This window comes from Strix aluco, chromosome 6 (genome assembly GCF_031877795.1).
Source record: "Strix aluco isolate bStrAlu1 chromosome 6, bStrAlu1.hap1, whole genome shotgun sequence".
NCBI lineage: Eukaryota > Metazoa > Chordata > Aves > Strigiformes > Strigidae > Strix > Strix aluco.
In genome coordinates this window covers 41,168,725-41,193,200 of record NC_133936.1, presented here as the reverse complement: position 1 = coordinate 41,193,200, position 24,476 = coordinate 41,168,725, and the positions used below count along the sequence as shown (strand labels likewise).

The 24,476-nt window shown below is 43.0% G+C and overlaps 1 protein-coding gene across 21 annotated transcripts in view; it reads left to right on the top strand.

Moving 5' to 3' along the window:
* The window catches only part of LRRFIP1 (LRR binding FLII interacting protein 1), a 114,648-nt gene that overhangs the window by 34,155 nt on the left and 56,017 nt on the right, over positions 1-24,476 (top strand). For 14 of the 21 annotated variants that reach the window (XR_012623872.1, XM_074829792.1, XM_074829791.1 and 11 more), the window contains exons 2-3: positions 15,296-15,382; positions 22,675-22,692. Coding sequence is in view for 20 of the 21 variants with exons in the window: in XM_074829792.1 (XP_074685893.1) it covers positions 15,296-15,382; positions 22,675-22,692 (105 nt within the window). In the remaining variant the exon portion in view is untranslated. Of the gene's footprint in view, positions 1-7,337; positions 7,415-15,295; positions 15,383-22,674; positions 22,693-24,476 lie in introns of those variants that run through there. The other 7 variants (XM_074829793.1, XM_074829790.1, XM_074829787.1 and 4 more) reach the window with 3 other exon arrangements.

Genomic DNA, 24,476 nt, shown 5'->3' with positions numbered 1-24,476 from the left:
TCACCTTCCTGAGAAACTAGTAAATTTTACAACAATATCACTTTTAAACACCAAGGGGGGGCAGGAAAGGAGAGATAGGGAAAAAAAAAAAAAAAAAAAAGAAATTCCTAAGGGTACTGAATCTCTCTAAACCACTGCTGGGATCTATAGAAATGATTACAGGATACCTCACTTCTAACAGGTGTTTTAAGATCAATTCCTTTTGTCAGGATATACTTTGATAATCCCTGCAAGCTCATGATGGGAGTTCAGTTATTGTTTAGACTATATTTTTAGCAGCGGCCCCTTGTGACTGCATGGCAATATAATTTATGAAGTAGGACACAACTCCCTACTTGTCTCTTACATTGTAGAGCTGTACACGCTGTTCACTGCAGTGTTCTACAGAATAAACATTCTCCTCCTTTATGGGGAAAAAAAGTCCATGTCAACAAGACTTTCTAGCCTCTGATCACATGCTTAAATTATATCTTTGAGATGGGTTTCTTGGCAAACACATAAGCAAATGTTTCTCCAAAGTGGACAGGGTTCATGTGTAAATTCCTCATTAGCAGTGGGTGTCTTCCCCTCCTCCTCTTCCTAGTCTTCAGCTCAAAATATTAAGCAAGACCAAGAATGCTGACCCCTTAAACACAGATAACTTGCAACGGCACCATCGACTTGTCAGAGGGGAGCATCTACCTGTTTGTAATCCCTCCTCCCGGAGCCTGGGAATTAACGAACAGAGAAAAACAAAGCTCTGGCATTCTGAGAAACTTTAAAAACAAAATAAGAAATCAGTCTTGGAATGCACTTGAAAGAAAAACTTTCCATGAAAAAATTTATCATTTAATCTCCCACCAAACTTCAGTCTTGTAGGATCTCATTGTGTGAAAGTCCAATTCAGAAAACTAAGTTTAGGTTGCAGTTAGGGTGGTCATGGGAACACCATAACACTTCTTTTGGTCAGTTTTCCTCTGTAGGTGTCCTTATTATCCCCTTTGTATGGGAAAATTAAGACAGTTCTCGAAGTGAACTGACAAGTTTTTGCTAAGGTGCTTGATAACGAGATTCTTCAGTGTTTGCAAAGGTTCTTAAGGTAAAGATGTGATCTTTGTACATTTAAGATGCCATACTAGTTTATTCTCTGTACTGAATATAGTCAAATATTTGGATTGAAACTGTAATTACGGTTAGCCATAAGTCTGAATTTTTGGACTTCACTTTTACTGCGAATTGGGTACCGGTTGTCTTTTTTCATGTGTTGAGTTGGAGAGCTTGATGAGGTCACTGTGGCACTCCTAAAGTTTTCAGATGCTGCTTGTGTTTCCCCACCCAATATCCCTAATCAGGGGTAGGACTGAAGTACAGAACCTCTGCCCTTCTGCATGGTATTCTTTGAAATTACACTTGGTTTTCCAGTTTACAAAATTTGCAATCGTGATAGAAATGGTTAATGCAAGCTTACAACTCTTTAAAAGCTGATTAGGTTTGAGGTGGGGCCTGGGAGAGGGCAAAGCCTAATCTTGTGGATACGCCAGCAGAGCAGCACTTTCGTACAAGTCTCACTTTTGCATATGTTTTTTCTACACAGATGTCTGTATACTCACAGGGTCTGTGAGATGCTTCTAACCAAAACTAATTTTTTCAGTCTGATCTTTTAAAATTCTGTGGATTTTTTTTTTTTTATCTTATTAAGCAAAGGAACAGAAAAGTTTAAGATTTGGTCAGGAATTTATTTGCTTATAGGAACTATTTTTAAAACTGTCTCTTCTAAAATGGAAAGATCACGTAACTTTTTTCATATTTGAGATTTCTGAAGCTTTCTGATAATAGCGAGGCATTAATATATTCAATATCCAAATGCTCACGACAGCATTGCTGTTGACTTTTGAAGTTGAATGGATTCCCTGAGCTGAGTGATAAACATACCTTGTATATGATACCCGAGAGTCTTCAGCTTCCCCACTAGCGTGATTCAGTTTGTCAGACTTAGTGCGGCAAGAAGCACTTGCACTTGGTTCAGCAGTTTCCTTTCTCCTCCTTGCTGTGTCCTGTTCTAGCCTCAATAGAAAATAATCTGTTGATACTGGCAGTACATTTTGGTGATGAAAACCGGACATTGTTTTCCTAAGAAGCACTTAGTTGTGTATACTTGAGTTCATTGCCTTGGTTACGGTTTACAAGGAGGTTTTGTTAACTTTGCCGGCTGAGCTGCGAGGGTGCCAGGATGCCCACAGCAGACAGGGATGATGAAGTGAGATGCGTGTCTAGTTTTTCCTGTCTTCATGACTTCAGATGGGTGTTGCTCCATAGATTTTTATAGACTTTCTTGAACATTAGAAGAACGAGATTATGAGCCTTAAAAAAAAAAAAAAAAAAAAAAAGGCTGGAGGAACCAAATTTTTCTTCTAATATGAAGTACTTTCCAGCCTTTTTCTCCACAAAACAAGACTTGCTTTGCCTGTTCTCACTGTTTGGAAAGCCAGTAGTAAATGTGATATGGAGCGACAGTACCAAATTCTAAGAATAGTAGAATAATTTAGGTTGGAAAAGACCTTTATGATCATAGAGTCCAACCATTAACCTAACACTGCCAAGTCCACCAAAAGAGATACTACTTGAAGAGAATAAAGAAAATGCATAATATGGTTTCTTTTTTTTTGTATATATAAATTATATAAGCTGAGTTACGTATGTTGGTGACGGATAGTTTTGGGAGGTGGCTGCTGCTACTGCTTAAGTATTAATACTGGGGTGGGCCAAGCTGGATCCAGTTTGCTCTGTGTTGTGGTTCTTTTTCAGTGTTTAAATCTGTCTGTGAAGGTTTTGACTGCCGTATTTTACTTGAATCCCTGCTTCCATGCCTCTTAACCTCTGGCACAACAGGCCCTGAAGACAAAAGTAATCAATTGGGCGTGACCTGTGTTGGAGGCCAGGCTTCCTTGGAATTTGTTTGCATTTTCAGTGATTCTAGCATACCTCGAAGATGACTGTATGATCTTTCCCTCTTCCTTTTGAGACAACTCTTTGGCAGTTATGGGTTGCAGTTCTGTGAAACTGATTTTTAGGATTTAGGCCTGTATTTGTGGAGGAATGTGTTGTGTTGTGTGCAAGCATGCCTTTTTTTGTGTTTGCGTGTTTGCAAAGGTGAGGTGTGTTCCCCGTGGAGAGATAAGGAGTCTGTGTCATCAGAAACGAAGCTGCTGTCCTAAGTGCAGTAATTTTTTTTTTTTTTTTTCTGCTTAGAAGTACCTAAGATGAATTTGCAATTAACCTACCAGGTTTCTGAAAATGTCAGCTGATTCTTTTTTCCGACCTTCTAAATCTCCCATTACCTGTTTCTCTTATGCTTAATTTAGCATTTTACTACATGTAACACATATTTCCATTGTTAACATTCTTCTTGCTTAGATATCTCCCTGAATTAATGTCACTCTTGCAATGTCTTATTTCACATGGGAAATGCACCAACACAAGAACTGTGCACTGAACTCATGATATTTAGCAGAGCTTCAGATCCTTTGGCTGTCTGAATATGAGGGAGGTATGACTGACTAGGTAGACCCTGCATTTTTGAGGGAGTAAAAAACTAAAAGATTAATATCCACTTTCAGACAATGTTATTTAGGTGCTGTGAGTACCCCCCTGCTCCCCCAAGTTACATAGAAGCAGTTGGAAGGGCAAGGCCTCTGAGAGAGCTAACTGCTACCAGCTTAAGGATGCTAAATAGCTGTGGTGACCAATTGAGTAAAATGCATCACTGGCTTCTTAGATTGTAGCACAGCTACTGTAGTTAAAGACTGTATGCACTTGCTTGTTATTTAGAGGTGTCTGAAGGACCCAGTGGAGCGTGGAGCGCCAGGACAAAGAAGAGATGAGGAAGAGAGTGTTTATGTGGGTGTACGGAGAATACCCGTTTGTGGGAAATTTGTGAGGACCTGCTTGGAAATCCAAGCAGAACGGGCCTCACTTCACGTAAACCCAATTCAGACATACTGAAGTATGTGTTTTGAATCCTGTCAGTTCTGTATTGCTGGAAAATGAAAGTTTGCTGGTATTGAAAAGATCTCCTGATCCTTCAGTTCCTACCCAGTGGGTTGGTAGCACACCTGTGTGTCTGAATTTATCCTGAGGTACGTATGAAGTGCTTCTTCAAGTAAAGCAAATAAAACCAAACATTTTGGCTTCTACATTGACTTAGAAAGGAATTAGAAAAAGGTATGTGTGGGGGTGGTCCTCAGTAATTTATGCCTTGTATAGGAAGTGCTCATATGTGAGTCCTCTATCTCTCTGTCTATGTATCTTCCAAGTGACAGATAGTGTAAAAACGGCACAGATTTTCCAGGGAATGTAAGGGGAGGTTAATTCACATTAACCAAGAAAACCAGAACAAATCGTCTATTTTAAGCTAACATGAAAATATGCATACTTTGTCATGCAGAGTTGTTACAATTTACACAGTTAAACATCCCTCTTCTTTCCTTCCCTTCTCTGTTAAAACTTCTGCATATAAGGCAAGACATACTTTTGCTCAAGAATTAATTCCCATGCCTGGCCCCCAGCTACCTTGGGGTGGGCTGCCATAGCCCAGAAGTGCTGCCTTCATAGCTGGTTATGATTTCTGGGTTTCTAATCCTTGATACTATTTACTGCACCAAAATTAAATGCTGAGCAGTCTCTGGGAATTAGGACGTAATTTCTCTTGGACTCAGGGCCGTTCACAAGAGACAGGCTTTGCTCGGCATTGCAGGGCAGAGCGGAGAGGTTGCTAGCCTGAAGGCAGGATCACTCGGAGCTCAAGTGTCTCCAGGCAAGCCAGCCACCTGGGGCTGAGGGCATCACTGCAGGCCATGCCAGGGTCTTCCTTCAGTTGTTGTAGATTTCTGGTGTTCCTTGCTCTTGCTGAGGGAGGATAAGGGCAATGTAGCAGCCTAGGAACTTCATCAGCCGTAAATAATGAGTTTAGGACTGTATGTTATACCACCTGAATAGGAAGCGTTTCCTGATCGTGTTAGGTTGGCCTGGTTCCTGATTTCAGTATAAGCCATAGGGGGGGATGAAATGGGTGTCTGTTAAACACAGATTTAAATTACAGATGTTTTCTCTGTACCGAATGTTGACTGCCTGTGAAGTGTGCTGGGCAGACTACATTGACTGGCTTCCCTTTCCCCTTTCATTTCTCGTGTTTTGCTGCACAGACATACCTGTCATACCCTCCAGCTAGCAGGTTTACCAGGAAGAAATTTAACACAAGGCTATGGTGTATCATTGAATCTCCAATTCTCAACTTTCAGAGTAGCTTAAGCCTGACTTTTTCTAATTAAAAAACCCAACACCTTTGAGGCATGTGATTATCTTCCTGCTTCACAGGAACATATTATTTCTATGTCTGTTAGTTTATTTTCATAGACACGTTGGAACAGATTTAAGACAGTTCAAATTTATTTTTTTAGAGCAAAGTTGGGTCCTTTACTCTGTAATGAAGGAAAAAATCAGGCTCAACAGGTGGTTTTGGACTTTCAGTACTTGAAGGGGACTTAGAGGAATGAGAGAGACGTTTTACCAAGGCCTGCAGTGATGAGGGCTAACAGGTTTAAACTGAAAGAGGGTAGATTTAGACTAGATGTGAGGAGGAAATTCTTCCCTGTGAGGACGGTGAGGCCCTAGTACAGGTTGCCCAGAGGAGCTGTGGCTGCCCCCTCCCTGGAAGGGTTCAAGGCCAGGTTGGACGGGGTTTTGGGCAGCCTGGGCTAGTGGAAGGTGTCCCTGCCCGTGGCAGGGGGTTGGAACTAGGTGATATTTAAGGTCTCTTCCAACCCCCAAACCATTCTGTGATTCTATGATTTAGGTAAAACCACAGTCTGTTTTACAAATGCAAAGCTTGCCCTCACTTAAGCAGGGTTTCTCCCAGGGCCAGGGTGCAAGTTAACATCCCTAATGCTTTTTATTTAAAGGAAGCATGTCCGGCCTTTCCAGGGACAGTGGGACATGGCTGGGGTCCAGGGACTGTCAATGAAGTTGAAGTATTGCCCCCAAATGTAAAATAGTGCCAGCGCTTCCAAATTAGCTAAACTATTGTCAGCAGCATGGCAGCGTGTGCTCTGCCAGCGAGACTAACCTGATGCTCCGTACTGGGCTGGCAGCTCAGGGAAAAACTGAGCTCAGCTGCTGGGTGGAGGCTTCGCAGGGCTCCCCAACCTGCGCCGCCTGTCCGGGAAAGGGGGAGGGCGCAGGGTTTAGTTGCTAAGGAGCAACCTGTTTTGCTTGTCTCTGCAACCGGAGAAAATCCGGTGCCAGGAAGAGATGACTCTCGTGTGCTCTATTGTTGCTGCTGCAAAACTGCCGTGGATAAAACGAGCTGCTTAAGCTTCGGTAATTCTCCCTGCCCCGGTGGTTTCCTCCCTGCCCTCTGCTCTCGGCGAGGGGGTAGGTGTGTGCGCTTCGGCTGAGATCAGGGGGAAGCGAGAAATGGCACTAATTTCCCTGGAGCCAAGATTTCTGCTCTGCCGTGAATTGTTCTTGGGGTATTGTCCCGTTTCGTGCCATTAAAAAACACTTGTGTCCTCTAGTCCTTCTGATTTTTTTTTTTTTCCCCTTGGTGTGTTTTAGACTCATCCAGCTCATCACAAGACACGTTTTGAAATGCAGAATGCCCTTTTTTTGTCCAGCCACAGTTCCTGATTGCTCTTTTGCAGTACTCACAACCTCGGTTAGGTGGTTGGTTTTGGTTGTTTGGTTTTTTTTTTTTTTTTTGTCCCGACCTTTTGCTCCATTTTTTTTTTTAATTGCTTAGAGTGTAATGCTATTTCTTAAAGAATAAAACCAACACCAGCATATCCAGCGTTGATCACCCGTTTGAAACTCAGCTCTACACAGCCTAACACACTCTACTGATATAATCGCAGCAAATTAACAACAGTTTCGCGGTTTATTTCTGCGATGCAAATGCTGCTTGGTGTGAATATATATTTATAAGCATCTGTTCAGTGTTGTTTTCCAGCATGCTGGGAGACGCAGCTTGGCTACGCTGAGCGGGGACTTGTTCGGGGATGTTTTCCTCGAGCATAAAAAGGAGGTTATGAGCTTTTGCAAGCACTCTCGGAATTGCTTTCTGCGATACGGGATGCTCGATGCCCGGCTCCGGGGGGGGTTTCTGGGGCAATAACCCCCGGTAACGGAGGAAGGGGACGGAGCGCGCCGCCCTCCGCCGCCGAGACACCCCGGGCTGAGGAGGCAGCGCCGGCCGAGCGGGCTGCCACGGCCCCGGTCCCGGCAGCGGCCGCCCCGCCCCGTGGCGGCGCGGGGGGGGGGGGGGCCCGGGCGGCTTCCTGCAGCGCCCAGCGGCGGGGCCAGGCGGCGGCGGCGGCGGGAAGGAGCGGCCGCGGCCATGGAGGCGGCAGCCGACTGCCTCAGCCCGGCCGCCCGGCAGCAGGTAGGGCCCGGCGGCGGGGCGCTTGCACCCACTCCGGGGGGGGGGGTGGGTGGGTGTTGGGGCACCGGCCCGGTCTCCGCGGCGTGCCCACGGGCGGCGGGGGCTTTCCGGCGCTCCACGTGGGGCAGGAGCGGGCCCCCCCGGGCTGCCCCCCCACCCGCTGCCCGAGCGCCGGCGGAGCGGTCTGGGCACTGCGGGGTGTGCGGAGGGGGGGGGGCTCTGGGTCGGGTGTAATTCACGGCAGCTCCGCAGCGGTGGGCGCTGGTGTGAGGTGCTGGTGTGAGGTGCTGGCGCTGGCGGCTGCCTAACGTTCTTCAAAGGGCACGGAATTGTCTAAGGCTTTCTGTTAAAAATCAGACTAAAACGTAGGCTGCTTGCTGCTCAGTTTGCTAAGGGAGCAGATCCGCCAACTGAACCTGTTAAATGTTTTCTAAATAAAGTTTAAAAACGGCCCCGTGTGTCCGTAAAACGTTAATGGGTGGATTAGCCATCCGTTGACATAAACTGGCACTCTCCGGTTCACCACTGTCACCGTGCGAGCGGGAGAGGAGCTGTTAGATAAGCCCATCATGGGCTTGTCTGTCCAACCAGCAGTGCTGGTACGTGGGTGTTAGAGGGGAATCCTTCTGTTTATGTGTAGGCTAAGGTTCATGAACATGCTGCCTTTTAATGCTGATTTGCATTGAAGAGAAAGGTGAGGAGTTAAGCAGGATGTGGACTGAGCGAGCCCTAGGTGACTCATAGGCTCATTATCAAATGAATAAGTGGTGCAAAGGATGTTTATATTTATAACTCAGATGCAAAAAAATGTCAGGTGAATATGCTGGTTTGACCTCTAAACGTCGAAGTCATTTATAGATGCTCTTGTTTCATCGCTAAGGAGCGCGTGGTAACTCACGGAGAGCTGGAAGTCACTGGTTTAGGTCACTCAAGTGGAGACGGGAAGAACATTGCCAAGGGTTAGCCCCGTTGGTCAGCTGTGTTATGGGGATACTGCAAATCAGGTGCTGCTTGTCTAAATAGACTTTTAAATTCTTTTAGAAGTACAACAAACCTTATCAGATTTCTTTTGTCTAATGAAGCATATGACTTACATAAAGAGAGTGAACGGTTGTATAACATTTGAGGAAAAGCCTTTACATGCAGAATATTGGAATAGGATGTCATCAGTCATGAAAAATTATGCTTGCCCCAAAAAAGACTTGCTGGCTGTATCTTAAGTGTTTTGGCAAGAAGTTTAAATCAGCCTGAGAATAGTTATTGCAGAAATACATAATAATAGTTGTGTACAGCGAGCAGGTGTAATTTAGTCAGGCAGACTTGTGTTTTAAAGTTTCTCTGACAGTGGGATCAGAGAGCTTTCTGAGTATGGTTTGGTGCTGGCAAACACTTCAGTCCTCCACAAAAAATGTGATACTAACTTTGATTGCTAGTTTTGGATAATTTTGAGTACATTGGAATTAAGGGGTGCTTTGTATAGATCGAAAACTTACGTATGTAGCTATGTGGCAAGTCAACTAGTCATTTTTCACTGCTCAAAAAAGCAGCATAATTTCCTGTCTTTGTTGGCTGTTTCTTGGGGCTCCCAGTCGAACAATGAACTCTTGGACATTTCATAAGCGAAAAGCACTGAGAATGCACACCTTCAGGATGTGTGTCACTAGCCTATACCTAACCAAGTCACCTAAATAATTCTCTCATCACAATGATAATGAACGTGCAGCTTCCCTGACGTGGCTCGCGGGGCCTGGAAGCCGTTGCTTCCACAAGCGCTGTGCATTATACACTGGCCCTGGGTGCAACCAGACCTCGCCTCGTCTTGATGAGTGGTATTTAAAAAGGGGGTGTGTGGGGGTAACTCCTCAGCAGTTGCAGAGCTCGTACTCCCACTTCTCCCTGCTGCCTCATGCTGCAGACACCAGAAGATGCTTCTCACCCTTTCCAGCTGATACCAAATATCTGGTTTGGCTTTTTTTTCAGATGCAGTTGTACCAGGTTACAATCTGTTTAGTTTTCCCCTGTTCAGAGCTAAATGTACTGAACTCCTTAAGGCAGGGTAAAGATCTGCTTGCACAGGACTGGATTTTTATTTTAAACCTGAAGTGACCCTTAAGCAGGGGTGTTGAGGGCTGAGCAAGTGGACCAACAAAAGCAATGAGCACTTTGCAGTGCAGCAGTATTTGTTTAGGGGCTTGGTGGCTTTAAATCCTTGTGGGCAACTGCAATAAAAAGACAAAAATGCAGGATGTACAGTTGTAGTATTGGAGTGAGTTACATAAATTAAGGGGATTATTTTTCAGCTGGTGTGCATTTCTGTGTTCATCTTGGCAGTGTGGTTGGCATCTCTTCTTGTTTTGCCCACGGGGCTTGACAGAATCCCCTTAGGAGTTGGGGTTTTTTTGTATGACATGCACAGTATGGCTGAAGCTGCCGGTTCTCCTTGTCAGATGAGCAATACTTCATAAAAGGGAAGTTACAAAAGCTTTGTGATGAGCGCAATTAGGCTTCATATTTTTATTCTTCTGTTTTTGCCAGTGATCTGTCACTTTTGATTGAGGCCTGCATTGCTTACTGAGTCACTGGTGAATTTTAGATCTTTTTAAGATAACCTCCTTCAATCTTGGGGATTTTTTTTTTTATATTGAATCCGTTGAATAGTTTGAATGGTTATTTATACTGGCAACCTTGAGATTTTCGTTTTAGCTTTTGTAGTCTGAATTTCAGAAGTCTGTATGAATTTATTGGGGGTTTCATGATGTTCAGCTGTGACTCTTGCAGGCTACGGTGTCTGTCTCTGCTACAGCCCTTAGAGGTGACTTGGGTCTGGGCTCTGACAAGTGCTTGGGCTGGATGAAGACCAAAGTCATCCAGGCAAAGCCTGTTTTGGTTTAGTCAGCACAGAGAGAGAAATGTGAAGTCAAAAGTTGTTGTTTGCAGGGTGTGCAAGAAATCAAGGTATTCATAACACAGAACTATTAATGTGAAAACAGAGTCCAAGACTTTCAAAGACTGTGGTTTGGCAAACTCAGACGAATTTAGTCTGCCCCTGCTTTTGAGGTAAGGGGTCCATAATAAATCTGACACTCTTGTGTATTAGTCTAAAAGTCTGTAGGTGATAGCGGAGGTCATATTATGGGTGTTCATGCTGTGTGGCTTGCTGTTGGGGTAGCTACTCCTGTCAGTAGCTGAGCTATGCTTTTGCACAGGAAAATCTGTGTGTAATAGTTCCTGTTTGTCTCCCACACTTGCTGCAGAATTTGCTGGATGTTAGGGTTGCTACCAGACTTTTGGTTTGACTTTGCTAAAATCGTACACAATAAGTGTTAGGTGTGGACTCAGCCCTGCCCTGATTGATTTGCTTCCTCTGAGCGCATGAGCGATGCCAGATTTGTCACCAATGCCACCAGTAGAATATCACAAACATTCATTCGGGTTAAGTAACTATATCTACCATAACTATGTGGTAGAAATGGGGTTATGAATGCCACAGGTTGATCATTTAGTGACCAGCCTGATTATAGCACAGTACATTTCTGTCGAGTTGGAGAACACCCTCCAAAGGCTCGTGCGTAGCCTCAGAGCGGTAGGGTTTGGAAACACTGAGATGGATATTGGACTTGTGCAGCTGGGAGATTGTTTTTGCTCTTTTGTCAGATGAGGACATTCCTGTGAATCTGTGAGTATTTGGGAGCTCTGACTTCCCCTTCCGCAGACTCTAGTGGTCCTGTTGAAGTGCCAAGTCTGTCTTAACCAACCTTACCTGAGGAAGTGAAGTAAGCTTTATTTGATGGAAGTGATTGGTTCATGTTTAATCATTATCTCAGTGCTATTCGTATCACTGATGCCATCAGAGACCATTGCTTATTGTATTGATCAGATCATTGCACTGAGAATTTTTTCTCCTTGTGTATTTCTTGTCACCTGTAGTCTCATTTTGCTGTGGATTCGAAAACCCTTTAGGGAAGGATGGCCTGTTTCTTACAAACTGCCTTTGTCCAGCACAGATGAGCTGGTGTTTTTGTCAGGAACCGTAATGAAAACTAACTGTGTAATCATCTAAATAACGTCCAGACACTGCTGAGAACATGTTTAAAAATGTAACAGTCAGTTTACTTAGAGTATTTGATGCAGAATGCCAGGCCTTAAGGTAGGAACTAACAGCAGCGTTCCGACATCCAGGCTGAGGTTACCAAGAAGCCAAGAGCCAGGCTGTTTATGGGCGTGCATGGCAGGAGGATGAGACAGTGGGGTTTAAATTGAAAGAGCAGGTTCTGACATCACGGCAGAGGGGAAGGAAAAATCCTCACTGTGAGGATGGTTAGGCATTGAAGCAGGAGCTTGGAACGGCTGTGGAGCCACCAACCTTGGAGGTTTTCAGGAGCCAGCTGTACAAAGCCCTGAGCAGCATGGTCTGAATTCGATGCTGACCCTGCTTTGAGCAGGAGGGTGGACTGGAAACCTCCTGAGGTCCCTTCCAGCCTGAACGATTCTGTAATTCTTTGTTTTGATATGATGAAAATGAGTTGCTTTAAAATACTAGTGTTCTGGGTGGAATAACAGTGTTTTGACTTCTTGCAAAGGTACCAGTAGGGTATGTGCTGATGGCAGAACTTGCTACGTTAAAAAAAAGTTCAGGAGTTATTTAAAAGGACCTAGAATATATTGTTTCTCTTGTTTGTATTGAAAGATACTTAATGATGAAGAGTCATGTAGCCATGGAAATAAAAAGTTCATGAATAAAAAATATGCTTGTTCCAGATGTGAGCTATTGTTAGTCAAAAATACGAAGTGAAAATGGGTTTTTACTCTTGCATGTCTTAAAGGTTTGCAAATTGGCTTTGCACGAGGAGGTGGAGGACTGCAAAGCTGAAATAGAATAAATTAGAGACACCCTATGGATTGGCACTTAAAACAAATGTGTCATACGTGTAATCTGTTGTTTACTAGGATGTTACACAAAGTAAAATTAATTTAACTTACTGCAGTTGGTATCGGTATCTAGGGAACTGGCGAGCCTTGTTCTCAGGGAGGCTAAACATTTTTTTTCCCCTTCCATTTTTCAGGTTGCTTCATTTCATTGTATATTGTGCTCACTTCAGGAGAATATATAATTCTTCAACATAGCTAGCAAGCATGTAAATCCTAATCATATGAGGAAAACAGAAGGGGAAGGACTTACATGTGTGTGTTAAGCACAACCTCTGAATTTTATGTACAGGCGTAGAGTTTTTTTAATGTGAAAGCTCACGTCGTTATTGAAATTCATAAGGATGGTATCTACAATAATTTTAACATCAAAATAATCTTGTTTCTGTCTTTTTCTGGTAGGTGGGGAAGTTAAGATATGCAGTTCTGTACTGTTTGGTGTGGTTTGCTTATGGAGACTTTAAGGCCCTTTGTTCTCCATATGGGAAAAATACAGTTAATTGTTTGCACTGATGTTATTCTTCACCCAGATCAGGTGTAATTTTCCAGTGTATGTGCAGAGTTAAGTTTGTTTAATTTTTGTGCTGTTACTTAAGACTACTTACAGTTTGAGTGTCAGGATGAGGGAATATTTCTCTCAACTGTAAGGAGTGAAAGGCATCTCTCCTGTTCCCTTTCTCCCCAGAAAATCATTAATGAGCTGGAGTCCTGGGAGGAAGATACCCCTTCCTCGGGGTATGTGTGTGTTGTGTTTGAACAGCTACTGGCAAAAGACGGTGGTTGTTACCTAGTGTGGTGTGAATCGCCTGGGGAGCTTCTTGTGATGAATAGCCCAGAGCAGTCCTTGTCTCTGACACTGTCCTGTATTTACAGTGGTACCGACTGTGGGACAGACTTACAGTAGTGCTTCTTCAGGTACTACAATTTATTTTCAGATAATCAGAAATGGATCCTGTCAAGTCAGTATCAAACTTGTTCCAGTACTGTGATTTCTTACCCTGAGCATACGTCTTAGAGCATGTTTATATAGTGAGTGTCATAAATGATTTCAAACATTGCAGGTAAATCATAACGCTGCCTGGCAGGGATTCTGCCTAGTATTTGCCCAGCGGCAGGGCTGTGGGTTTATTTTGGACAAACTGCTTCAGGTTGGCAAGTGCTGTTGAAGCCACGTCCCTCGAAAATGCTTGTGGTAACGCATGCCTACAGCCTGGAGCCTGCCGTTGTTTGGCTTCGTAAGTAACAGCACCCTGCAGTGATGGGATGGGATGGTTTTTGGGCGCAAGCGCGGAGGTCTGCCCTAGGTACGAGACTGTGGGTGCATTTTGCAGTTTCTTTCCAAAGTAGAGCCAGGTACCTTGAAATTCAAGCAACGAACTGAAAAGCCAGCATCGCTCTGTGCAAAACCAACCCTTTGCTCTTTCTGCCCTGGGCATTTTTACCCTCTGAGAAGGTTCTTCTGTTGCTGCAAGTAACTTTTCAGGCTGAAGTTGTCTGTGTTGCAAGAATTAAAAACTCAGTTCGTTTAAACAGATCGTATTTGCGCAACAAGGAGCTGCAATAGTCATCAAAAGGAATCTGCCAGCCTACCCCTATTCAGTCTAGGGACAACACGGTAAAATGGGGGAGAATGTAGATAACCAAACAACAGTGGTATTTAGGGATTGGGGCTGTTTGTGGTGGGATTTTGTTGAAGATGGGTGATGTGAACTTAAATTTTGGCCTAGTGACTGTATATTTTGGATTTTGTTATCGTTGGTGAGGATTTAAGGCTCCTAGTCCTTCCATACACCAGCTTGTGCTTGGTTTTCATTAGCACTTTTCCGTTAGTTAAAAGTTTTAGCCAACCTACTCCTTTTTTGGCTTTTTTCCATGTTTTTGTTTTGTGTTTTTGAAGGTTGTGGCCCTCTTCCACAAGTTTGAGTGGCGAATATACTTACAGAAGGGAAAAGAAATTACACCTTCCTTGTTTCTGGTTTTCCGTCTGTTTGGAAGTGCTAGTTAAAGTGTTGGCGTTTTGATTTTCTGTATGCTCGACCTTGATATTATTGCAGTTTTTCATGTTAAATTGATTCTGTACTTAACAGTAAAAGATTTCAGAAGCAGAGGAGTTGGGTGTAACACCAGGATGACTAGTTGAGTGATGCCTTTTACTCCTTCCTGAGAGCTATTCTGAGTTAAGCTGGGCAAACTGCTCGCAGTCATGCTGTACCAAGCCTGAGCTGATTTTATGTTTTTCTCTACAAGACTAACTAGCTTTGCCTGGGATTAAAAGCAGAATATTAAAAATGTTACTGTATAGCACGTTCCAGCACTTCCCACTGGGCTGAAATGAGGAAGCACTGTAGATCTCCTGAGAGGCCCGTTTGTGGCAGATTTCCACTCCAGAGAGGTTTAGACTTGAATACAGATATTTGGAGACTTTGAGTTAGTGCATTTTCTCAGGTTCCCTATACCCTAGCCTCCATCGTTTCAGCCTTAGTTGTGCATAGTCGTCCTGAACAGCAATGTTTGCCTAACTGCTGTGCCCATGTATGTGTGCGCAATGACAGTGATTAGGAAAAATGGCACGTAATGTGTTTGCTGTTGGTCAAATTAATTTATCAATAAAAGATAATCTGCACTGGGGGGGGGCGGGGAAGAGCAAAACCCGCCTTTCTCAAATAAATCTCACTGTTTCCTCTCTATCCACACAAACGCTAATTAAAGAAACGCCAGAGCAGTTTTAAACACAACTGCTCACCGAGGGTAGTGCCTGCATGAGGGTGTATTACCTGCCTGTGAAGCATAACAAGTTACGGAAGGCAGGGCCATTACTTGCAATAGGGAATTAACTCCTACAGATGTGTTTACAGTCTTGCCGTGTCAAGTCTCCTTATTTCATGTCCTGCTTAACAAGTGTGTTTCACGTTGAATTGTCCAGCTTTTATTTCACTGCTGTGTTCCCGTTTGCAGGCTGAAGCCAGACTCGCAGCGAAGCGAGCGGCGCGGGCAGAGGCACGAGAGATCCGAATGAAGGAACTGGAAAGGCAGCAGAAAGAGGTACAGTCAAGGCTTTGGGGGGGTGTTTTGATCATCTTCTTTCCTGAATATAATTTAAGATCCTGGAACAAAGGGTTAATCTATATTTTGTGGAAATATTAATAGTGTGCATGGAGCTAAAGTTGATCATAGAATAGCAAATAAAATAGCCTGGAAAAAAATACAGATTGCGGCAAGAATTTTATCTTGATGAAGCCATTATAATTATTCACAGAAAATATTGGTGGTTAGTTAGTAATCATTGTTTAATATTAAACTTTGAAGTACGCAGCTTCTTTGCGTGTGCATTGGGGGGGTGGATTCTTATCGCTTCGTTAGAAGTCTAATGAATATGGAAGACTCTTGGCGCTTGTATAACTCTACTTGTAAGTCATTTTTCTTTGTCCCTGTGAAGCTGGCATTGTGGTCTACCCCATTTTGTAAAAATGGTGGTCTGCTGTTGGCAGAAGTAATGATAGAAACTGAACTTGGCAAAACATTACCTTCGCCAATGTGTTTGGATTAAATGCCAGGTGTAGTCTCCCAGATTATGGAAGAGCTAGTTGTTTTATATCAGCAGCAAAGCTACTGTGCTTCTGCATGTTAGTGTGTGGGAGGTCATGGGCTTCCAGTGTAGGAATGATCTTAAAGACCAAAAAGGCTCGTTCTGCTCCTGCTCTGTTTGACAAGTAGGAGCTGCACTAAATGTCGCTCTGCTCCAGGAAACTGGGAACAGCATTTGTTTTGAAGCTCTACAAGCTAAATTAGTGCTATCGGAATGGGGCTGCAAGCACGGGTTGGCACAGGTGGGCTGAACCAGAAAGGCTTAAAACTTGTATTTGTTGATGTGCATTCAATGAAACAGCAGAGTAGACGTATCAGGGCCAACAGTAATCATAATTTATTTTTTTCACATAGATTTTGAAGGAAAGGGAAGGAATAAGGAGTTTGGGGGCGGGGTGTAGGAATACGTACTAAAAATAGATGTACATCTGTCCTTTAGGGTGCAGAGAAGGGTTCAGTTTAGCTTTTAAACAGTGAACTGGGATATGATAGCCGACTAGCATCCGTGCAGGCTGCAGTAATCAACCTGCAAAAGAAGCACTTGGGCAGTTTGCCCAGGCTCAGCTTTGGGCTGGAGCGTCTCGTCTAGTTGAGGCACGTCTGGATGTGTCGTAGCACCCTGTAGCCACAGCAGAGTTAGAGGTACCTGCAAACACACCAGGAGTTAAGTGCTGCGGGGAAGCGTTGCTGCAAGCACAGTGCCTGTGGAAGAGAGGAGCCTTTCTGCTACAGTTGCTGCCTTTTGAAGGATGTTTCTTGCAACCTGGAGCACAGTCAGAAGGCCTGGACTGCAGATAAGCGTTGGTACTGTCAAGCTGCCTCCTGTGCCTACAGCCTGAGTGATGGGACTTGTCGAGCAGCCTTTGGAAGATCTGTGGTAAACAACCACTAGGTGTTTTGTTTGGGGAGCAAAGTAAATGTGGGTGTCATGGCAGCTGACAGTGGTGTTACCATCTAATTTGCAGATAACTTTAATGGAGCTGATGACCCCTTTGAAGATTAAAAGCTGATGCTGCAAAGGGTGTCCTAGTAAATTGAAATTTTGGTATGAAAACTAAAGCTTGTGTGCGTGCTCCTGCAGTTAATAGCAAAGAGCTAGTGATCTGAAGATCTGTGAAAATTTCTTTGTATAGATAGGATTTGAATAGTATGGGATGTTGCTCTGAAATACCAAATTCAGTGAAAGCTAAGCCAGATATCTACTACAATCTGTTTTGTAATTCGTTGGCATAAATGACATAATGCTACTACACATTTATTTAATATTTTACAAGCTTGGGTATTCTGTAACTTTTTCAATCTCAGCCCCCAGATGCAAGGTAGAACAAGTAAGGATGACTGCAGGAAGTTTTTCATTGCCACAAGTATCTTGCAGAAATAATAAAAGAAAACATAAATATAGAAAATCCCAAGCAGTGATCAACACAAGAGATTTGGCACCTACACCTTCCTTGGAGGAGAATACTGGTGTCTGTACAGCTTGTTGTCTGCCATCTTTCCCTTTGCAAACTTCTCAGAGAAATAAATAGCACGTTCCCACTGTTGCCATGCTGAATAACCAGAACTTAAAGCAAGTGCTTTCCTACTTCAGAAGTCTCTTTAGAGCCAGTTATGGGAGTTAAAAAGCAATAAATAAGTTTATTGCATGTGTGTGTACTTGTTCATGCTTAAACCAGTGTACGTGCCCTGACAGGCTTCTTGTGGAGCATTGATTACTTGAGAATGTATTTACATTGTTGGTCTGGATTAAAAGTTTCCAGATGCCGCTTTTACAAGCTATAACTGTGGTGGTATAGCTCTCACTGGCAGTGAAGTAGGATGTTTTAATGTTTTGGATTTGGACTGAAAATTGTCATTAATCTGGTATTAATGGCATTTCTTAATCTTGTGCTTCATTTTCTTCATTTTCAAATAATTGGGTGACTTTTGCATCATGAGTCTCCATATGTGATTTAGCTAATGTTCTGCTTGCCATTACAGAAGAAATATCAATGCAAAAGCACCAGGTATCTGAGATTTTTGTTCTCTTATGAATGTTTCTATAGGTAGAACGAGCAACAACTTCATTAGAAAGCTATTAAAACTCCCTGTGCTGGTTCTGTTGGCTAGCCATACGTGAAGAGCGCACCAAAGATTAGTCACAACTGTGCAGTAAAGCTCATAGGTAAATGGTGAAGACTACACGATACCATACCGAGCTCTTCTTTTGGCAGAAGTTATTTCATGTAAAGCACATAATTGACAGCAGAAATTGCTGCATGGTCTATTCTTTCAGAAATTTAAAATTATATTCATCATCAGCTGCACTATTGGTAAGCTCCTTTTGAGTATGGTGAGAAGCTCGTGGCAGACAGCCTGGCTTTAGGTGATGGTGAGCACGCTGGCTGCACGTGTGGGCTCAGCCCTTGCTCAGGCTGCTGTACCTCTTGCCAGTGGTTGCTGCTACTCAGCTTGTGTCTTGTGTGCTTGGAGGGATAGCTTTACTAAACTTGGTTTGAAATACAAGGTGACTCAAAGAATTCTTCTGGAAACTTAATGTGAAGCAACATACTGCTGTAGTAGAACAACAGTTGCAGAAATTATATAGCAGAAATAGATGGGCTTTTGGAAGAAAACACTTTGAATTGTAGTATGAGATGTGGGAAAGTTGCTGTGGAAGGCTGCTGCTGTTCGCTGTGGTGGGGCAGGATTGCAGGTGTGTTCCACAGACGGTATCATCTCATCACCTGGCATCACCTCATGCCAGGCAGCAGAAAGAAGGATAAGTGTGCCAGTGTTTTGGGGTTGGTGTTTTGGGTTTGTTTTGGTTTGGTTTGTTTTTGTTTTGGTTTTTTTTTTTCCCCCCTGGGGAGAGGAAGGTAGGGAGAGAGTGCGAATAAAAGTTTAATAGGAAAGTATAAACTAGGTAAATAAAAAATGTTTTCTGAAGCTGAAGAAAATGAACACAAGAATCATGATCTGATGTATGCTAATGTATGAAGATAAGGGTAGTGATCACTCTTGAATCACATGCATGTGTATATATTTATATATTTAGTAGAGAATGGATTCCTGGTCATGAGGCTCTAAGAAAGGCACGGATCTAATAAACAGAACTCCTTGAATGTTTCTGACTTCTTATTCCGTGATGCTTTGTTGTTGTTATCCACCAAAGATGTAAGTAATTAATCTGGAGGTCACAGTAGGTTTTCTGGTACGCTTCCATGCGTAGTAAGTCAGTACAGGAAAGCTCTCGTGAGGCAGTGCCAGTGTGTGATCTAAGCTGCGAGGACAATTACAACAGGTAGTACTTGCTCCCTTGCCTGTTTCCATACCACTGGTACCCAGTCAGCTGGTGGGAGTCAGAGCAGTGATGTGTCCTGTGTTTTTTACCGTGCCGTGCTGCCATGGTCTTTAGACTCTGCAACTGTAAATGTGGTTTAAGGCCAGTCTGTTTGGCTTGTACTGTAGAGTTGTGTTTGGTACTGAGACAAATGCTCATGTGCATTCAGATGCTTTTAATTCATGTAGAAGAGCAAGTCAGGAGTTGTCAGCTCAGTTTTTCTGAGTAACAAACTGTTAATTCTCATGGGGCTACCAGCTAAAACAGAGAGAAAAATTTTCTTAAAAGCTTGGCATGAGATACGTTAAAGCCTTTTTCCCCAAGAAATATTTAACGGTGGTGTTTCAAGACACATAAAAGCTGTAGCATTAGGGCTAATTGTAGAGAACGTTTTATGTAGGAGTACCTTCTGTGTGTTCTGCTGGCAAGACTTTAAATGTCTCTTCAAGGACTGACACTTGGAGACCACAATTTAAGCTGATATTAGTGCCTGAAGTGAAAAGAGAATGATCTCCTCCCACTCCTTAATCTGCAGGATAAGATTCTTCCTTGCCAGTTCACACAGCAGATGAGCCTGTACTTCTAGTTCGTGGCAAGTGCATTGTGCTTGTCTCCTAAGCTTCGTTTTCACAGCACAAAACTTGCCTTTGCTATTTTGTAAATTTGTTCTTTACCAGCATACTCATTTGCACGTGCTTTTCCTCCTTTGGATTCATATTTCTTTGGAATGAAATATGTTACCAGTACTTTCTGTTGTGGATTTCTTTTTTTCCACGTCAGTTCCTTGAGCATGTAGTAAATTTAGTAAACGTACTAAAGCCAAGTTAATGGGGGCAAAAGACTTGCAAACACTCTTGATTTGCTCACCCATCCTGTTGACTGTGACTTAGACCTGTTCTTTCCTTCCTAGGAGTTGGTGCCCGCAAGTGTGATCTGAGTCAGAGGGTCCCATGACGCAGCTGACATTTGGGGTTATTTGAAGCCATTTAAAATCGCAGGCTGTGCAAGAAAAACTAGAGAAAAAGTAGAATTCTTGTAGCTTGAATGGGAGGGGAGAGAGTGACGATGAAGCTTGGTGCTTACATACACAGGGAGGAAATTAAGATTTGTGATGGTTAATCTGTATCTTTCTTATAAAACCAGTGTGAAGATGCACAGGAAAATTTGAAGAGGGACAATGCTGGAAGTGTTTTTACTAGACTGGATTTCTGCCTTCAGCTGCCATCTAACCATGCTTCACTGTCTTGTTCAGCCCTGTTCTGAAGTTATTTCTATGAAAAACTTTATTTTTGTGGGAAAGTCCATGTGATGAGGCAATCAGGAAGCAGTCTGCCAGTAATACTGTGGACAAAACACTTTTTTTTGGTCATAGCATAATACAAGAAAGTGTTATTTAAAGCATTTGACTGCTTAGATGTCTATTGACTCTTTTAAGCTCTTGGGGGGGGGGGCATATTTGCAATAGAGATTATTGTTTAAAAGTGTTTGTTTTCTCCTGTAACATACTATCTGAGGAGGACAGTACACTGATGAGAGATCAGTCACTTTGAAGCAGAACTGTTGTAATGCCTGGTAGCTAACAGATGACCCAAAAATTCCAGGTTTTGTAAATCACCGGAACAGTTATGATGATGCACTTGGCTTCATCCCTGTGCCGCTCTCCACCACCCTCCACGGTGTCTGGCCCTGAACAAGGGCCTTGTTATCTTATCCATTGGCAATACGGGTCCTGGACACAAGACTTCTTGTGTGTCTTGCTTTGTACTCAACCTGCTGTGCCAAGCCTGAAGCATTGGGGTTTGAAAAATAAGACTGCCGTGGTATTGCTTCAAAGCGTGGGTGAAACAACGGCACTGAAAAGTTAAAGGTTAAACAGCTACACGGTAATTGCCACATCTAAACCGGTGGTGTTTGGCTTTGGTGTATGGATGAAAGGCACTGGGCGACAGAGAAGCAAAAGATTGGAGTCGGCATGCAGTCTTGGGAACTGTGGGAGACTTTAGTGAATTTTCCTCTTCAGGGTTTTCTTAGTAAAAGGTAAGCGAGGTGATTAGTTGTGTGGGAATGCCAGTTTTAAATGTGGGTCTTAATTTTCCCCCCTGCGCTCTCAGGAATAAATACCTCAGAGGTATTAAGCTGGGGTCTGAAGTTGTCCTTCACGATCACAAAGAGGAACCTGATCAGGAGGGCAGGGACTGAAAGAAGTACGCTCTGCTTCCCAGCATTGACATCTGGATTGACCTGAGGTGGCACAGAAGAGCAATGGATGGCAGGGATCCCCTGAATATTCCAAAATACGGGATACTGACCAGCTGAAGGGTTGGAGTCAGAGCTACCTACTGTTCTCCCTGGGTTGTACTCGTAGGGCAGAGGGCTGGTGTTGGTATTTATTCAGCAGTGTTTATCTGGGAAGATAAACAGTAAGGCAGCTGAGGGCTTTCAGACCAGGGCTGTGTTACATTTCCTACAGATACAAAGGTAGGTGTTCAGCAGAGAAGGGGGCAGAATGAAGCTGCAATTTCCTTCTGGATTTGTGTTGCCAGTTAGGTGTTTTTGAACAAGAAGGGTTTCTTGCTTCAGAAGTGCTAGAAAATATGCAAGAAAAAACACGTTTTCTGCTCTCACGTGGATTTATAAAGCTGATCAGTCAAGGGCAGTTCTCCACTTAAACGAAATTCAGATGTGTTAGAGTGGCTGTAATGCTTTTGTGTATTATTAAAATGGTTCAAGACCATGGAACAGCTTTGTAGAGTCAGCAGTGCATTTATTAGGGCCTGCAAATGGTGTGAGGCTCTGTGGAAACATTAAAAATTGAAACAGCAACCTGCAGATCCTTCAATGCTGGCAGTATACGTGCAAGGAATTTTCAGAGAGTTTTAACAAGCTGACACTGTGCTGTACATGAGTGAAAGATGGATAGCATTGATGCTTTTGTAACTATGCTTCATCAGTTAAGGACAAAATTTGTTCTTAAGAACAGATTTTCTGTAGTTAATGCTATTTGCTTTTATTATGATGGTAGATGCACAGCTGTCACCCCAGGTGAATATTTGGGCATCCATTACTTTGAAGGAGGGAGGCTGGCAAAGCGAGAGCTCCTAGTTCACACCTGGGTTAGACTCTGCTCTGGTGCAAAATCTAGGGAGCAGATGTTGCATGTGCCTCCGAGAGCCTAGTGGGTATGAGAGCAGGAATGCTGTGTTTGAGCTGTTCGTGTGGAGGAGGCCTAGAATGTAAACACTGCTTTCATTCTACTTAATTCTACAGGGCTTTGATGTGCACTTTTTTGTATTCACGTTTTGCTGTATATTCTGTATAAATGATTTTTTTTCCTCCCTTTAGAATGATTAATGAAACATTGCATTGCTATTTATTCATTCATGCTAGCTTTTGTTTCCTTGTTTCTTTCCTTTCCCTTTTCCCCTAGATCTATCAAGTTCAGAAGGTAGGGCTTGCTCTCTTTCATTCTTGTTTGCATGTGTTCCCACGTTATGGGTCTTGCTATTATTTCAGAAAAACCTCTAGAGTGGAGGATGCACAGTAGGCTTTGTATTTCCATGCAATTCCTCCCTTCCCTCCCATAGTCTTGTGAGGTGGATAATAAAGGGTAGTGGTGGAAGATGACCTGTGTAAAATGGGTCTTGTCAGGCACTTAATATAATTTTTTCTACAGACCGTTTGGCAAAGAATAAGCACTAAGCAGAAGAGTAATTTGACAAACCAGCCATCAAAGGAGGGTGTGGTGGCTCCACGTGTCACCAGGAACCATACAGATGTTTGTGTGTTGGAAGGCCAAGAGCATTGCTGAAAGTATTTCAGGCTGGGCAAGCATTTAACAGGTGCCAGCAGGAAGAATGACTTCCAGATGACTTTGTTTGCAGAAAGTCACTGAAGTAAATCAGAGACGCTGCATTTGAATTTATAATCTTTTTGTAAATAAATGGTATGGCCTTTCTTCCAGTGTGACCTAAGCATTATAAATGCTTTTATATTGTTTAATTCTCTCTTACCTCCGTTTAAAGTCATGATCTCTTCCCTCCTCCCAACTTCCTTTTCATAGTTCCAAATGATGGCAAAGATGATGATGATAATAATAGCTCTAACTGAGGTCACTTGCTATGTAACAACAGAGTTTTGGGGTTTGTGTTACGATGTTTGGCTGTTCTGTACTTCCAGCATGTGAATTGTGTGGTACCTAGAAAGAGAAATGACTCCAAGGAGATTTTGCAGGGAGGGAAAAAGCATCTGTTTCTTCAAGCCTGCCATTTTATACCCTATCAAATATATATCTTTTTCCTGAGATGTTTTTATTGCTTGCTAAATGATAAATGTCTCCTAAAACCACAGCCTGTTTGTTTTTGTTCTGGCACTCCAGCTGACTTAACTGCATGTTTCACTCGCTTGACCTAGCAGTGCGTGTGCTTCTTGGAAATGCTGTTCTCCTCTTCAAGCACATATGTGTATGAACATAGCTACTCAAATCATGTGCTCTGGTATTTAATCCTGACCCCATCAATTTGGCAACAAATATATCTTACTCTTGTTTTTATTTGTGGAGTTGAGTATGTACTGAGGGACTCAAATTAACATCTGCCTATGGATCAACAGGCTCGTTATCAATCTCCTTTATAGGAACTAATTTAATCTTCTGGTACAAACGCAGCCCCATGGGAGACAAGGAGGTTGTTTACTGTTGGTGTCCTGACATGGATGAGAAGATAAGTGGGTTAGCCTCACAACATCTTGTAGCGAGTTTGCAAGTCTAGCAGTTTCACTGTCACGTAGTGAGCAAATCTGATCTAGAATTCTCTCTCAATGGTATTAATGTCCTTAATTATTTAATTCTAATATCACTTTTCAGGGTAGAAGGGAACTTGAGTCTGGCAAAGGCTTTTAACTAAAAACCAAATGAATGGATAAGCACCATTTCTTCCTTTAACCCATGTGGCCATTCAAACCAGGCCCCTCGAGGCAGAACAGAAGAGTTGGCGTAGAGAAAGAAATGGGAAGTGACTGAGGGGGCAAAATACCTGAGACTTCAAATGCTGCCAGTTCAGTCCAGTGTGAGATGTGCTGTCTAAAAGATTATAAATTAAAAGTAGTTTCAAGGCAATTGCATTCATTAATATCCCCAAAAGAGAAATGTTAAGCACGTAGCTATGTAATTTGAAACGGTGGAAGGAAAATACTGTAAGTGGAACTTGTGACATTGCAAGTCTTGTAGGGGGT